The sequence below is a fragment of the Pagrus pagrus genome (assembly GCF_965226575.1).
Source record: "Pagrus pagrus genome assembly, chromosome: 18".
NCBI classification, from domain to species: Eukaryota; Metazoa; Chordata; class Actinopteri; order Spariformes; family Sparidae; genus Pagrus; species Pagrus pagrus.
In genome coordinates, this window is record NC_140202.1 from 16149980 (window position 1) to 16163128 (window position 13149).

Genomic DNA, 13149 nt, shown 5'->3' on the forward strand with positions numbered 1-13149 from the left:
ACAGCAACAAGAAAAATTTTCAAAAAACAACATCTGGCATGTTGTATTCTCACTTGTAGCTTGTGCCAGTTCAGTAATGCATCATATTCGCATCATCAATCTGTTTGAGGTGTTTAAGGAGAAAAAAATATCATTTGTGGAACCTTTATTTTAGTATAAGGTGCATTAATTACTGATTACAAAAATTGCCATTTAAGTGGCATTTAGTAACTGGTTACATTTCATAGAAGTCTGATGCTGAGTGCATCAATAGTGAAAAAAACAGTCCAGGACAACAAAATGCTTTTGGATCACAGTTTCACAAGAATTTCCTCTGAATGAACTTCGTTTTTTTTCTGCTCACAGTGCAGATACACTCACACACACTTAGTCGTACACACATTACCACACCCCTCATATTTCCTTTCAGTTTCATATTCATTGTCCGGCAGTTCCTCTATACTATTTCTCCACTGAGCCGAGCTGAGCTTGTAGACAGTCATTCCTCAGTGTGGAGCCTTCCTGCCTGTCGCTGCCCTCTGACCGGCTGCCGGGTCGTGGAGGGCCTATTGACTGAAGCAGGAATTCGCTTCCTCCTCTCTGTTGCCATTCAGGTCTGCCTGATTTCGGCTGACTGTTTTCTTGGCTGCTCCTGCCTAGCAGCGGGCTTGTGTGAACTCCATTTTGGAGCCATTACCCATGTTAGTGTTGGCACTAATTGTCTGCGCTCTCTCTCTCTCCCTGTCTGGCAGTCTCTCTGAGATTTGGGGTTTGAAAGCGAGCACATCGGCCAAGCCTCCCTCAGCACCACTGTCTCTTTTTCACTCTCTTTTTCCTCTTGTCTCGCTGTTTCTGTTTGTTTATAATTCTCCCTCTCCTGCTCACACTCTCTTTCACCTCTTGGATGTTAGAAAAATAAAAGGCTTTTGCAGTTGTGACAGCCTTCTGTAGACATAATAGCCCCCCTGATTGATGGTTGTTTGGGCTGTATTTGCGCCATCAGACAGTCGCCTGCATGAAGATGATATCTGCACCCTGAGCATCGCTGTTATGTTGAAAAACCACATTAGCCCAGGGTGTGAATGGTGACCATGCAGGTATTTACAGGGAAATGTGGCTTACCAAGCCTCAGCCTGGCTCTCATACTGTACACACTTGATAGACATGAGTAAACAACCAGATGACACATCTTTGGCGTGAGAGTGAAAATCAGAAATGGAAAACAAGTTTGCTCTCCTTCTCATTCATTTACTCCCAATCGTATGTACTGCATTGCACCAGCAGATGTAAAGAGAACTCAGCTTCTGTATAAACAAAATTATCTGATAAGATAATAAATGTAAGGGATGCAACTAACAGCTATTTTCAGGAATAAGCGATAATCGAAATAATAAAAAAATGTAAAGATTCTCATCACAATTTCCCAAGGTGACGTCTTCATATTGCTTCTTTTGTCCAACCAATGCTCCAAAACCCAAAGACTCTTCATTCACTATCATAAATGATAAAGAAAAGCAGCAAATCCTCACAATTAAGAAGCTGGAGCAAGCAAATGTTTGACATTTTTGTTTGAAAAATGACAATCGAATAATCATTTAATCGACTTACTGCTGCAGCTCCAGTCAATATACAGTGTAAATCTAAAAATGTAGAGGGAAAGTATTGAAGTGCTCAGCTATAAGGGTGTTTACATCCTTATTGGTTGAACAATGTGGAAATGTTATACGTGAGCCTGTAGAGACCAGTTTAGAAATAGATACTACAGCATGTCATTGTGTGGTACAAAAACAATTAGATCTAACACCTTCTACTATGATACATAATACACTGTGGTCCGCTGTGAATGTGCACATTATCCCACTTCAGCTGTATCAGTTTACTATTGAATTTAGTGTAATTTTGTTGTCTTCAGATGGCCCTGAGCTAGTTAATTACAGCATTCATAGACTGTCTGCAGGATTAAGTTTCCAAAGAGAGACAGGGACGATTCCAGAGGACCACCCTCATCCTCTCTCTGTCTCTCACAGTGTGGTCGTGTTGCATGCAAACTCCTTTTGTGAGAGCGTATGTATGGACAGTATGAATAGAGAGACATGTAGGAACCGGTGGAGTTTTTCTTGTCTCTTAAAGGGACAATTCACCCAGAAATCAAAAACACACATTTTCCCTCTACCTGTAGCGCTAATTATGCATCTAAATGGTTTTGGTGTGAGTTGCAGGAGTTTTGGAAATATTCTCCATAGAGATGTCTGCTGAGTTTTTCAACTGTATTTTTCAGTGCTTTGAGCACCACAAGCGCACAAGTGCCATCTAGGTCTTTTATATTCAAGAGACGGAAGACATCTCTGTCTACAACACCAAAACAATCTAGATGAAAAAAATAACAATACAGGTACTGTAAGATGAAAAATATGTATCTTTGATTTTGGGATGAATTGTCCCGTTAAATAAATAAAAGCCACCCAAACCACCAGGGAGTCATCTTTAGTCAGTCATTGTCAGCTTCAGCTCCCTTTCTCCTTTTCTTCTTCCACTCTGCATTCATTCTTGGTCTATGCAGCTGCCTGTATTAGTAAACAGGTAAAGCGTCAGAATGCAGGGCAGTGAACACATGCGTGTTAGGGCAGTGAGTGTGCTGATAAAAGCAGCCATTGTTCAGAGTGTTTTATACGGTCTCTGGCTCGTCTGGAAGGGAGCCATGCAAGATCATAAAGCACATTATAATGTTAATTTACTGCAAATTGTTCCCTGCCATTTTAATGTCTATTAATGGCTTTAATACAATGTTTATTGTTTTCGAATGGGATTTCTTCCCTTTGCTCAAATTGCACATCCGTATCTAAATGGGCATACTCTAACGAAAATCTTTTTATAGCTCCATAATGTCTCATGTGGGAAGAAATAAAAACAGCAGATTTTTTGTTTTTTTTACATCGGTAAGAAGTGTGTGTGTGTGTGTGAATGTGAGTGTGTGTGAGTGTGTGTCTGTGGGGAGAAAATACCACCCATGCAGCTCCTTACCGCTGCCGTGTGATTAATGGACAAGCTTTTTTGCTGAGGGATGCTGATTACGAGATGTTTTGACTAAGATCTGATTAGCCAAGCCAAAGGCCTATTTTATTACACACAAAACATTCCACTTACTGGTCCTGTGTTCCACTGAACGTCCCTCATTAAGTGCTGAGTGTGGTTGGATCCCCCTGTCTGTGAACCACCCTCCCTGTTTTACATTTGTCAGATACTCCCACACTTCACTGCAGCACTGTGCTGGTGTGCCTGTGATGACAGTGTGGCTGCTGTATGATTCAGAATCTGTTCGAGAGTGATTAATAGATCGGGCGCCGCTATCATAATAGGGTGAAAGAGTGTTAACTGTGACTTTAATTTGTTGTCCTTAGGGTGTTTTCATGATTGTGGCTCCGAGCAGTGCTCCCTGCAACAACAGTAAAAGAAGCAATAATTTATCAGAATGATGCAAGAGTAATCCAATTGTCCTCGCCTATGGAGAAAACACACATAAAGGAGATACTAAATGTTGTTGTTGTGGGCCAACAGGCTGCATGGTCAGGGTGGGGAGATCATTGTTTTTGGGCGTTTGTCTCTTGTGGTGAAGTTTCCAGCAGCGCCCATCCAATAATTTAAAAAAAGAATGCTCTTCATCATCCCTTTTCTCATGTCACATTTTTTGGCTCCCTCCCTCTTTAATGGGTGTGATGTGGATGTTCGCCGCCTCTCCTCTCCTTGTCTGTGATGCTTGTTGTGGGCTCTCTGTGGGCACATTTAACAGCGTTCCCCCCCCGGCAGCGGTCGAGCCTTAGAACAAACGTGTCTAGCAGGCAGCGAGCGGCTCGGCAGGCTCATGGGGCAGGAGCGGCGTCTGCTCCTAATTGGGGGAAAATGCGCGGCACATGGAGTCAGCTTGTCGGGGGCTGGTGAGGTGGTGTAACACCTCCCCATTTTCCCCTGTTGTTGTGGTGCCACTGGTGAGGCACTGCAAGCTCAAACCCATTTATTCCAGCACTCTGTTCCCCAAGACTAATGCATGATGTTTTATGACACACGCACTCTCTCCGTCTCTCTTTCAGTCTCGATTTGTGTGTGTGTTCCTGCACAGAAGTGGATAGAATGGGATAAGTCGGCAAGTGGAAAATAAAATCCTCGTGCTCTGCTTAAGCGGGCAGTGTTTAGCAGTGGGGGTCCAGTCCATCCTCTGAAGTTAAAGAAGTTAAAGATGGCAGTGGCAGCTTCAGTTGCACGTCTGGGCTCGGGGATGTATGGAAGACTTTGTTCAGTTCCATCATGAAAATAAAGTTTGCAGTTACACCAATTTGGACCTCATGAGCATATTTTGAGCCCCTGACCCATGTAATGCAGCCCAATGAACAAAATCCAGTGTTCATTTTATCCATCTCAATACAGATAATGAAAACATGCGTAGAGGAAAAATATACAATTCCTGTTAATTTAATTGAGTACTCTAGTAATTTAGTATTACACTTTCACAAAGTTGAGGGACTTGAGAGAGAAAGATAAAAAAAAAACTGTCAAAATGGAAGAAGTCTGGAAAAACCCTGGATCCTACATTTCCTTGAGTGCAACTCGATAGCACCTTTCATTAAAGTCTCCCTGTCTGGTAAATGCCCATGTCTTTAAAACTACATGCCCCCATTTTGTAACACTATCTGTATCTGAGTAGTATTCTCCAAATCCAAGCTGAGATAACCTTGATGACATCATCAGTTAGCCATTTTAATGATGCTGAGTAAATTGATCTTGTTGTGGATAATCGGTGTGTTTTTAAGCACACAGCATGTAATTTCTGCCACTGGGGGTCTTTTGAAAACAAAAGCCTCTGGATGATGACGTTGTGAAGTAGTGTGGGATCATGGGAGATGCAAACCAGATGAAACGCACAGTGACCTCAATCACAATTACACATTTGGGTTTTAACATACGTTGAAACATTTGGGAGAATGATCAAGTTGTTTTTAGACATTTTAATATGACAATGTCATATATTAGCGCTTTACTTGAAAGACCTGGGATCTGATTATCTGCTGGTGCGTTTTGTAAACATATAGTGTGCAACATTTCCGCATTAAAATGTCTGAAAACGAGTCGACTTTTGTTATATAATTGGTTGAGTTGTGAACTTGGATTATCCCAAATGTTTCCAACAATGTTCAAACCTAGAGAAAAAAACGTCATTTTATTCAACCTAATGGTGCATTTCATTTGCTCTCCTGTAACTATAACTTCTGGGGAAACATCAGATGATGCGTCAGAGAGTAAGGGAGGAAGACGGTGAATGTATCGAAACACAACATTAAACTTGAATATATTGCCTCGTATTTGAGCGTGACTTCTGCCAGAACTATGTTAGATGCATTTTCATCAGCAATGGTGGTTGTTCAACCGTGAAGACAACAACTCCTGTGATCCCATGCAACCGGTATTCAACCAAGTGCGCTATCAAGCCATTGCTGGCTGTCACGCTGACTTTTGTATGCTTAACACTGGCACTGACCTGAGATGCCTGAACAAACAGTGCTGGTTATGGCAGCTTTGAAACCTCCAACCCCCCTGGTCTATTCTCAACACACTCTTTTCTTTTGAAGTGCCATTAGAAGGATTTTTTCCTGCGGCTCTATGGCTGGGCTTTGCCCTGTCCCTGTAAAATAATGTGGTTTCCCTGCACGCTGCTGCGGGGGCCGGTGGGTCGTTGGCTTATAGGGTGACACTCCCCAGAGCAGTGTGAGGCCTTTCATAGGGCACGCAGGCCAACTCTGCTGTAGTGAGCCATATATCAGTCAGTGAAACGAGAGGGAAAATTGGGATATATTGGATGAATTTTTGCACAGGGAACTCCCTGACCACTTTGTAAAAGGCTTTTATTGTGTCACTCAGTGCTAAGCTGTCACTGCAGTGAAATATATACAATATACAGCTTTAGGCTTTGTAATTTCCCAGGTTTCTTCCACTTGGGACACACTCTCCACATTTCCAGCTTTGTACTTCTGGAGTTCATATTGTATCAGGGTGGGAACTGCCAGAGGCCCAACAATACAATGTTATACTTAAGTCACGATACGATATCATTGTTATTTTAAACATTATTGTGTATTGCGATTATATATACTGCTATTTTTTACCTTTTTCAACTGCAAAGGAAAACTTCTGTCCACTGTCAACATCCTTTGTATCTTCTCAGATTAAGTCAGACTGACCAAAAAGTTTAATAGAACACACAATATAATACTGTGCTGTACCAATTCCCCCAACCGCTAATGTTTTATTGCCCCAGTTTGACAAGATACGAATTTATTGATGGGTGTGAAGCTTTTTCTGGTACCCATTAGCGTCTGCCCTTCTTGTTAACATGCAGTGACAAAGTATGGACTACCTAACCTTGCTTGTCATGAGAAAATGATTGCCTGTGTGCATGAAAATATTCACCACCACACCATGTTTTTGATCTGCCGTCTTCCGTAAGCAACTTCATGACAGATGAAATGTGTATGTACTTAGTTAATTTAGCCAATCCCTCAGTAGCAGGCTTTGGTGATTGACTTTATGACATACATGTAATCAGTTGCAGAAAGGCATAGGCCACGTTGCCAAATGCCACATAACGAGGCAATGACTTTGATACCGTTCATCCTTAATTTTCAGTGAGCTGATCTCAGAAGTTTCTAATTGTGCTTCACTCTGCTGCCTACTTCTCAGTCTGTGGTGAAAACAGTTTGATTTATTTTGTTTCCCTCTGTAGAGCTGTATGGTGTTGATGTGCTCATTGACTCCAACCTCAAACCCTGGTTGCTTGAGGTGAATCTTTCTCCCTCCCTAGCCTGGTGAGTGACAACGTCTTAATCATTTGATTCTTTATGCTGTTGCTCCAGGAGGATCTCCTGCTGAAACTATTTGTTGCACCCTGGCATCTCAAACAGAAGATCCTTATCTCCTTATGACAGTTGATTCATTTTGCTGTACCTTGTTTTTGTTGCCTGGAATGTGTTGTAATTTTCATTTTTGTGTCTTTGTTTCTTTTTTTAAATCAACTTCTCTGCAGTGATGCGCCCTTGGATCTGAAGATAAAGGCCAGCATGATTGCAGACATGTTTTCGCTTGTGGGTGAGTGCGTGCTGAAACAATGACTAGATGATAACTCGCATTTGTTTCCAAAGTTTTGCACAAGACATTGCACTTCATAGACATTCAGTTTGTGTAAATTCACTGTGCATAACTACATGATTAAAGCCATTACACCTGTAAATAACATGGTGGTTAAATGAAGCACGTCAAAGAAGACACTTCCACATTTGAGGTTCTATTATCAGTCACACGCAATTAACAGAGGAGGAAAACCTTGGGTGATACAGCACATTAAAAGTTGTAAAATACGGTGATATTCATAATTAATTTACACTGACTATCAAGATGTTTTTAGATTCTTCAAGCCAAATAACTGGATAACACAAACTTAAAGGGACAATATGTAAGAATTGACAACCTGTTGTACTCCAAATAAATAGGGGGCAGCACATCAACAGATACTGATTCATATTATAGCTCACTGCTGCTAACTGTACCCGCCTTTAGCTGGTTAGCTTAATTAAAGTTACAGCAAGCGGTCCAGACTGGGAGCTTGGAGCACTAGGGTAGTCTTAGTGCTGTTTACACTACTTGCTTTGGATCCCTCAGAGGAAGGTTTTCAAGTCACAAGGTCAAAACTGTGCTTACATATTGCACATCTGATAATCAAGTGGAAAGATAAATAAATAATACTTAAATCTAATGTTTTGCTTGTGGTACAGGTCATAAATGAGTCATCACAAAATTATATGATTGGGTATAAAGATGTTAATGTTGGTGAAGCTAATATAAAAAGAAAAGTGCTGTAGTTACGCAGTATTTTCTTCACTAGTCTCCCTCTAATCACACTTGTCAGGTGGAGACAGTCGTCTATTGTTGAATGCTTAATGTTCCATTTAATTCCACTGGTTGCGTTTGTGCAAACTGGGAGCTCCAGTGTTGAGATAGTAAACCGCAGCTTTTATTAATTAACAGCAAATGACTTGAGGACAAAATTGTCAACAGAGGCTTGAGTTGTTTTGTAGTCATTAAGCTCTATTGAGAAACTGGATCCAACATGTCAAACTGAAGCAATCTTTAGCAAATTAGAAATAAAAAAATGCCTGGCCCAAGGCAGAGATAAACACTGTTTATACAAAGAGTGTTTGCAGCAGGGAACAAGATGCGTCTCCGTTATGTCTCCTCTCCTCTTGATCGTTTAGCTCTCATACAGAAAAACAGCGTCGAATATTTTGTGATATCTCAGTTCAAACCGAGGAGAATCTCATACCCTGACCACCACCACCACATTTGGTCTGAAAGCTTGTCCTTGTTCATGTAGATGAGAGCTAAAAGCACACATCTAGTAACAAAAGCGTAACCAAACTTTTACATCTCTTGATTATTCAACTTCATTTAATCCTCTTATTTATCCGTAATACCAATTACAGGATACATGGAGCTGGCTGATTAGCAGGCGTCCATCTAAACTGGCACTGAACCACAAAGTCTATCTGTGGTTTCAGCCTAATGATATTAAAGGAATTGATATTGTGTGTGGGTGTGTGTGTGAGAGAGTGTGTCTCGGCCTAGGCCATGCTGTGGCTTGAAACCCTCCCCTCCGGCTCATTAAATGAAAGAGTGGAGTCATAAATTGCCAGTTATCTTTGGACTGAGACGTTACTGCGGATCTGGGGGAAAATGAGCAGTGGCATGTAAAACATAGCACATCTATTATGTACCAAACAAACTAAGTCGCTGTTGGCTGATAACACTTGGGCTTCATCCCAGACCTGTAAATAATGACAGCGTTCCATTAGCGTGCATTTTCCGCCTGTATGTAGCTGTCAGCTTCGTGTTGCCCGTGTTTGTAATAATTGCTATGTTTAGGCAAGAGCATGATGATGGCAGGGGCCTGATTCCTACCTGACGGCTTGGATGAGGTAGTACAAATAACCTCGAGCTCCAAGCTGTCAATAGACTTAATTCAGCTTGAGTGTGACTGCAAGATACAACACAAACATATTTCTTTAACATTTCACTTTTACCACTAGTAAGCTTTGAGGGAGTGTGGGAATTAATAAACAGAAGGTCACTGATTTGAATGTTATTGACTGGGTGGGAACATGTTAGTGGGAAATGTGATTTGCAAACTTCCCCACCCATATCAACTACCACTGAGACACACTAAAATGTCAATATGCAGAGCTGTCTAAATCCAGAGTGTCACTACAAATGTTTCCATGACTAAAAAGTTAAAGGAAGTGTTAGATAAAATATGTGTATCTGCTTCCCTTACGATCTAAATCATAAAAATAAAAGAAAACAATGATATCAGGTGTGGTGTGGAGGATAAACTCAGGAGGTATCTGGTATCGCTTGCCAAACAACAGGAGGGTGAACAGACTGGAACAGATCGGAATAGTTTGGAATTGTTGAACATTTTGAGAAATATACTTATTTGCTTTCTTGCGTGGAGTTAAATGACAGGATTGATACCACTCTCACTTCTTCATGTTAAGTATAAAGCTACAGCCCGCAGCTAGTTAGCTTAGCTTAGCATAAAGATCAGAAACAAGGGGAAACTGCTAGCCTGGTTCATTCTGACAGAAACAAAAAACACTCACTCAGTTACATGGTCTTTCTGTTTTTCTTAATGTGTACAAATGCCAAAATGTATAAACGACGATGTGTTGTTTTATGAGCTGTAACTTCATAGAGGCTCAGAGACGAGACATAGTCCGACACATAATCCCTCATGAAGCATCCACTTCTTGTTTTTACACTTTTCATACATACCAAACAAACAATGTGTTAATTAGCGAGCTTTACAGGTTCTGGTAGGGAGGTTTTGTTACCTTTGGACAGAGCCAGGCTAGCTGTTTCCCCTCTGTTTCCAGTCTTTATGCTAAGCTAAGCTAACCAGCTGCTGGCTGTAGCTTTAAGTTTATCAGACAGATACGAGAGTGGTATTGATCTCCTCATCTCATTCCTGGCAAGACAGCAAAAAAGTGTAAATCACAAAATGTCAAACTATTCCTAACTATTCCAGCCTGTTTCTCAGGCAAATATATATCATTCTATATGATGTATTATTTAATCATCAATTTAAATAATTGTGTTTTAATAAATAGCATAAAGGGACTACTGCTACATAATTTCCCTGTACAGTCCTGGTTGTAAAATGCCATTTGAATTGATCTTGAATCTTCAATCTCGATCCTGAATCTTAAGCAGTGTGCGGTGGTGCACATCAGGGAGTTGCGGTTGTATAGGGCCAACGCTGTGCCAATAAATTAAAATGTGTCTTCCTTTTCCGTCCAAAAACCCCTGAAATCGATATTATGGCTTTGATTTAACATGATATTGTTAAAGATATTGTTGATGTTCATGTAATTTATTGCCTCAAGGTCCCTCGCTTTACTTCGGTCTTGCACTAACATTGAAGATCTGATGCAATATACGAAGGTCATGGGAGTGAGTAACATATTTGAGACCTGATGTCATTGATATATACCCCCTTTACGGTTCTTCTGTGTCCCTGCAGGCTTTGTGTGTCAGGACCCCCTGGACCCCGGCCTCAAGCATCAAGCAGCCCAAAAAACACAGGTACTGGATGCTCACTCACTCACACACACACACACACACACACACACACACACACACACACACACACACACACACACACACACACACACACACACACACACACACACACACCACAAAGAGCCAAGTGTTGCACTCATTCACCCTTCCTTGTGAAACATTCATTCTTGTCTTCATCTCTCTGTTGCTTGCAGTACATTCCTGCCACTGCCATTGAGCTCTTCTCTTACCCTCATGGAAAATTCACTGTAATGCAAAACAACTGCTAATGCAATTACACAGTTTGAGTGACATCAGTTTGTAAGTGCTACACTCTGTGGCTTATTGTTTTATCATTTCTAATCAAGTGACTAATGCTCTCTCTAGGCCTCGTTGCCTAATGATGCCACAACAGCTAATGCACTTGGCTCCCTCCACTCGACTACTGCACCCAGATTTGGCGCAGGACCTGCTGGAGGGAGATTACTAAATCAGACAGATTTCTGCTCCACCTTTTATTGTGTAAAGGGTCTGTTTAGTGATCCACTAACAATGTTTCATTGTTGCATGCTGATGTAGCATGCTTTCTGTCTGCATGCGGCTTCGTAAAGATTAAACAGTAATGCTGATGCTTCCCCACAACTCACTGTCTTCACCCACTGCCTCTTAGAAACCTCTTTCTGCAACGACAGCCACAGCCCGCAGCAGATTGGTGAGTTTTTCTCCGACTCAGACGTATTAATCTTCTTTTGCCTTTTCCCTTTTTTGCAATTCCCTGATGCCTGTTACATTACCGGTAAGAAATTGCTCACTCCTTTGTGCTCATTTGATTATGTGGCTTTACTATTTTTCACAGTGACAGCAGACTGCTGTATCGATTCCTAATGCTATATTTAAAAGAATTCTCATTACATTAGCAAAGTGGCCTCAGTAAGCAAGTGCTTTAAATGCTGCAGTGCACCACTTGACTCAAAACTCAGAAAAACTTTGTGGTACAGCTCCTCTGATACTAAACCAGGGCTGTCAGAGAGGCTGTTGAAGAACTCCAGAGGCCTTCAGAGAAGCCGCGCTCCCCTTTTACTCTGATTAGGGGCAACAGTTGAGTCTTTTTCTGAAGGATTAGGCCATGTCACTTTTTGGCTGCCTTTGTATCCCCCCAGCCGCGTCAGACAAATTAAATGTAATCCCCCTGCTATTTAGATGACAAATTCTGCATGTGATCCTGCGGGGGTTGTGCCCCGCTGTCTGGCCCAAGTTCTAACCTGCATGCCAAAGTTGTCAATCACAGCCGGGTAGTGCATGTAGGCGGGAGGCTGCCAGGAATGCCAGTGCATAACAAAAATGCCCCATTAATGTGACAGGGAGAAGATGATAGAGGGAATATTTTGTTACACGAGGTGTAGTTTGCACATTTTCCATTTATAAATGAGAATTATGTTTCAGATCTGTAGGTCGTTTGTCAGTAATAGATTACTTTGAGAAAAATGGTATTAAAAATGCGTTGCCTCTTTCTTTCACTTGATTCCAAAACAAATGTGCACTAGCCAGATCGAGATAGCCTCGTAACCGCTTTAAATTGTTAATAAAATGAAAAGAGCTCAATTATTTTTTAGCATTAGTAAGTATCTATGGAAAGATGAATGACGTAAAATTAATATTGTTTCTACTGTTCTCCCCCCGTAGCGACAGAGGCCCGCATCAGCCAGTAACTCAGAAACAGAGGGATCCAAAGACAAACAAGGAGCTAAACAAGGCCAAGGAGACAGCACTCTGAGCTTGACTACTGAGGAGGTGAGGGCCCAACAATGGTAGCTCGCTACACGACGTGTGCAATTTTGTTGAATCAAGACGTTAAAGGAACCCGAAAGTACATTAACTCTTCTTTTGTTTTCTTCCACTAACACAGATCAAAGTGCTGAGGAGGATAAAGGAGGAGTATGAGAGACGAGGAGGCTTCATTAGGATTTTTCCCACTGCAGAAACATTGGAGCTTTATGGGTAAGCTGGGCCAAGAAGGAGCAGACAAATCAATTGCAATCCCTACGGGGTGTTTGTCTGCAATGTTACTCGTTACTAATACAAAACCAAACCATACAACTCCTCTTGACTGTCACTAATTGAACCCACAGACCGAGGTGTAGCTACAGAGTTGGCATTTGTTGAACTCTATGTATTACGTTCCAAGAAAGGCTTATATCCCACAGTGACTTTATGTTGAAATGGCATTGAAGCCCCTATTAGAGAGGAAATCTGTCTCCTTGCTTAGAATTCATATTCCTATATGAGGATTTGTTGCCTGATTAGTACCATGGCCCTTTCTGCTGCGGGGATTTTGTGGCATTTTTGAAAGCATATTATTGAGCAGTCTGGGAAATGATTGGTGCATTTAACAGCGGCTGCTTCCAGAGTAGCTATATCACAGAAGCCTCATTTTAACACATACGCCGCAAATAATAATGTCGGGCCTCATCGGGGCCCCTGCCTTTATGATTATTGTAATTTGCTTATTATCTT

General features: G+C 41.4%; 1 protein-coding gene across 6 annotated transcripts in view; it reads left to right on the top strand.

The window, feature by feature from the left end:
* The window catches only part of ttll5 (tubulin tyrosine ligase-like family, member 5), a 47980-nt gene that overhangs the window by 10527 nt on the left and 24304 nt on the right, over positions 1 to 13149 (top strand). For 5 of the 6 annotated variants that reach the window (XR_014624713.1, XM_084381297.1, XM_084381301.1 and 2 more), the window contains exons 13-18: positions 6749 to 6830; positions 7049 to 7110; positions 10598 to 10659; positions 11306 to 11347; positions 12319 to 12426; positions 12542 to 12633. Coding sequence is in view for 5 of the 6 variants with exons in the window: in XM_084381297.1 (XP_084237423.1) it covers positions 6749 to 6830; positions 7049 to 7110; positions 10598 to 10659; positions 11306 to 11347; positions 12319 to 12426; positions 12542 to 12633 (448 nt within the window). In the remaining variant the exon portion in view is untranslated. The remainder of the gene's footprint in view (positions 1 to 6748; positions 6831 to 7048; positions 7111 to 10597; positions 10660 to 11305; positions 11348 to 12318; positions 12427 to 12541; positions 12634 to 13149) is intronic. The other variant, XM_084381300.1, reaches the window with a different exon arrangement.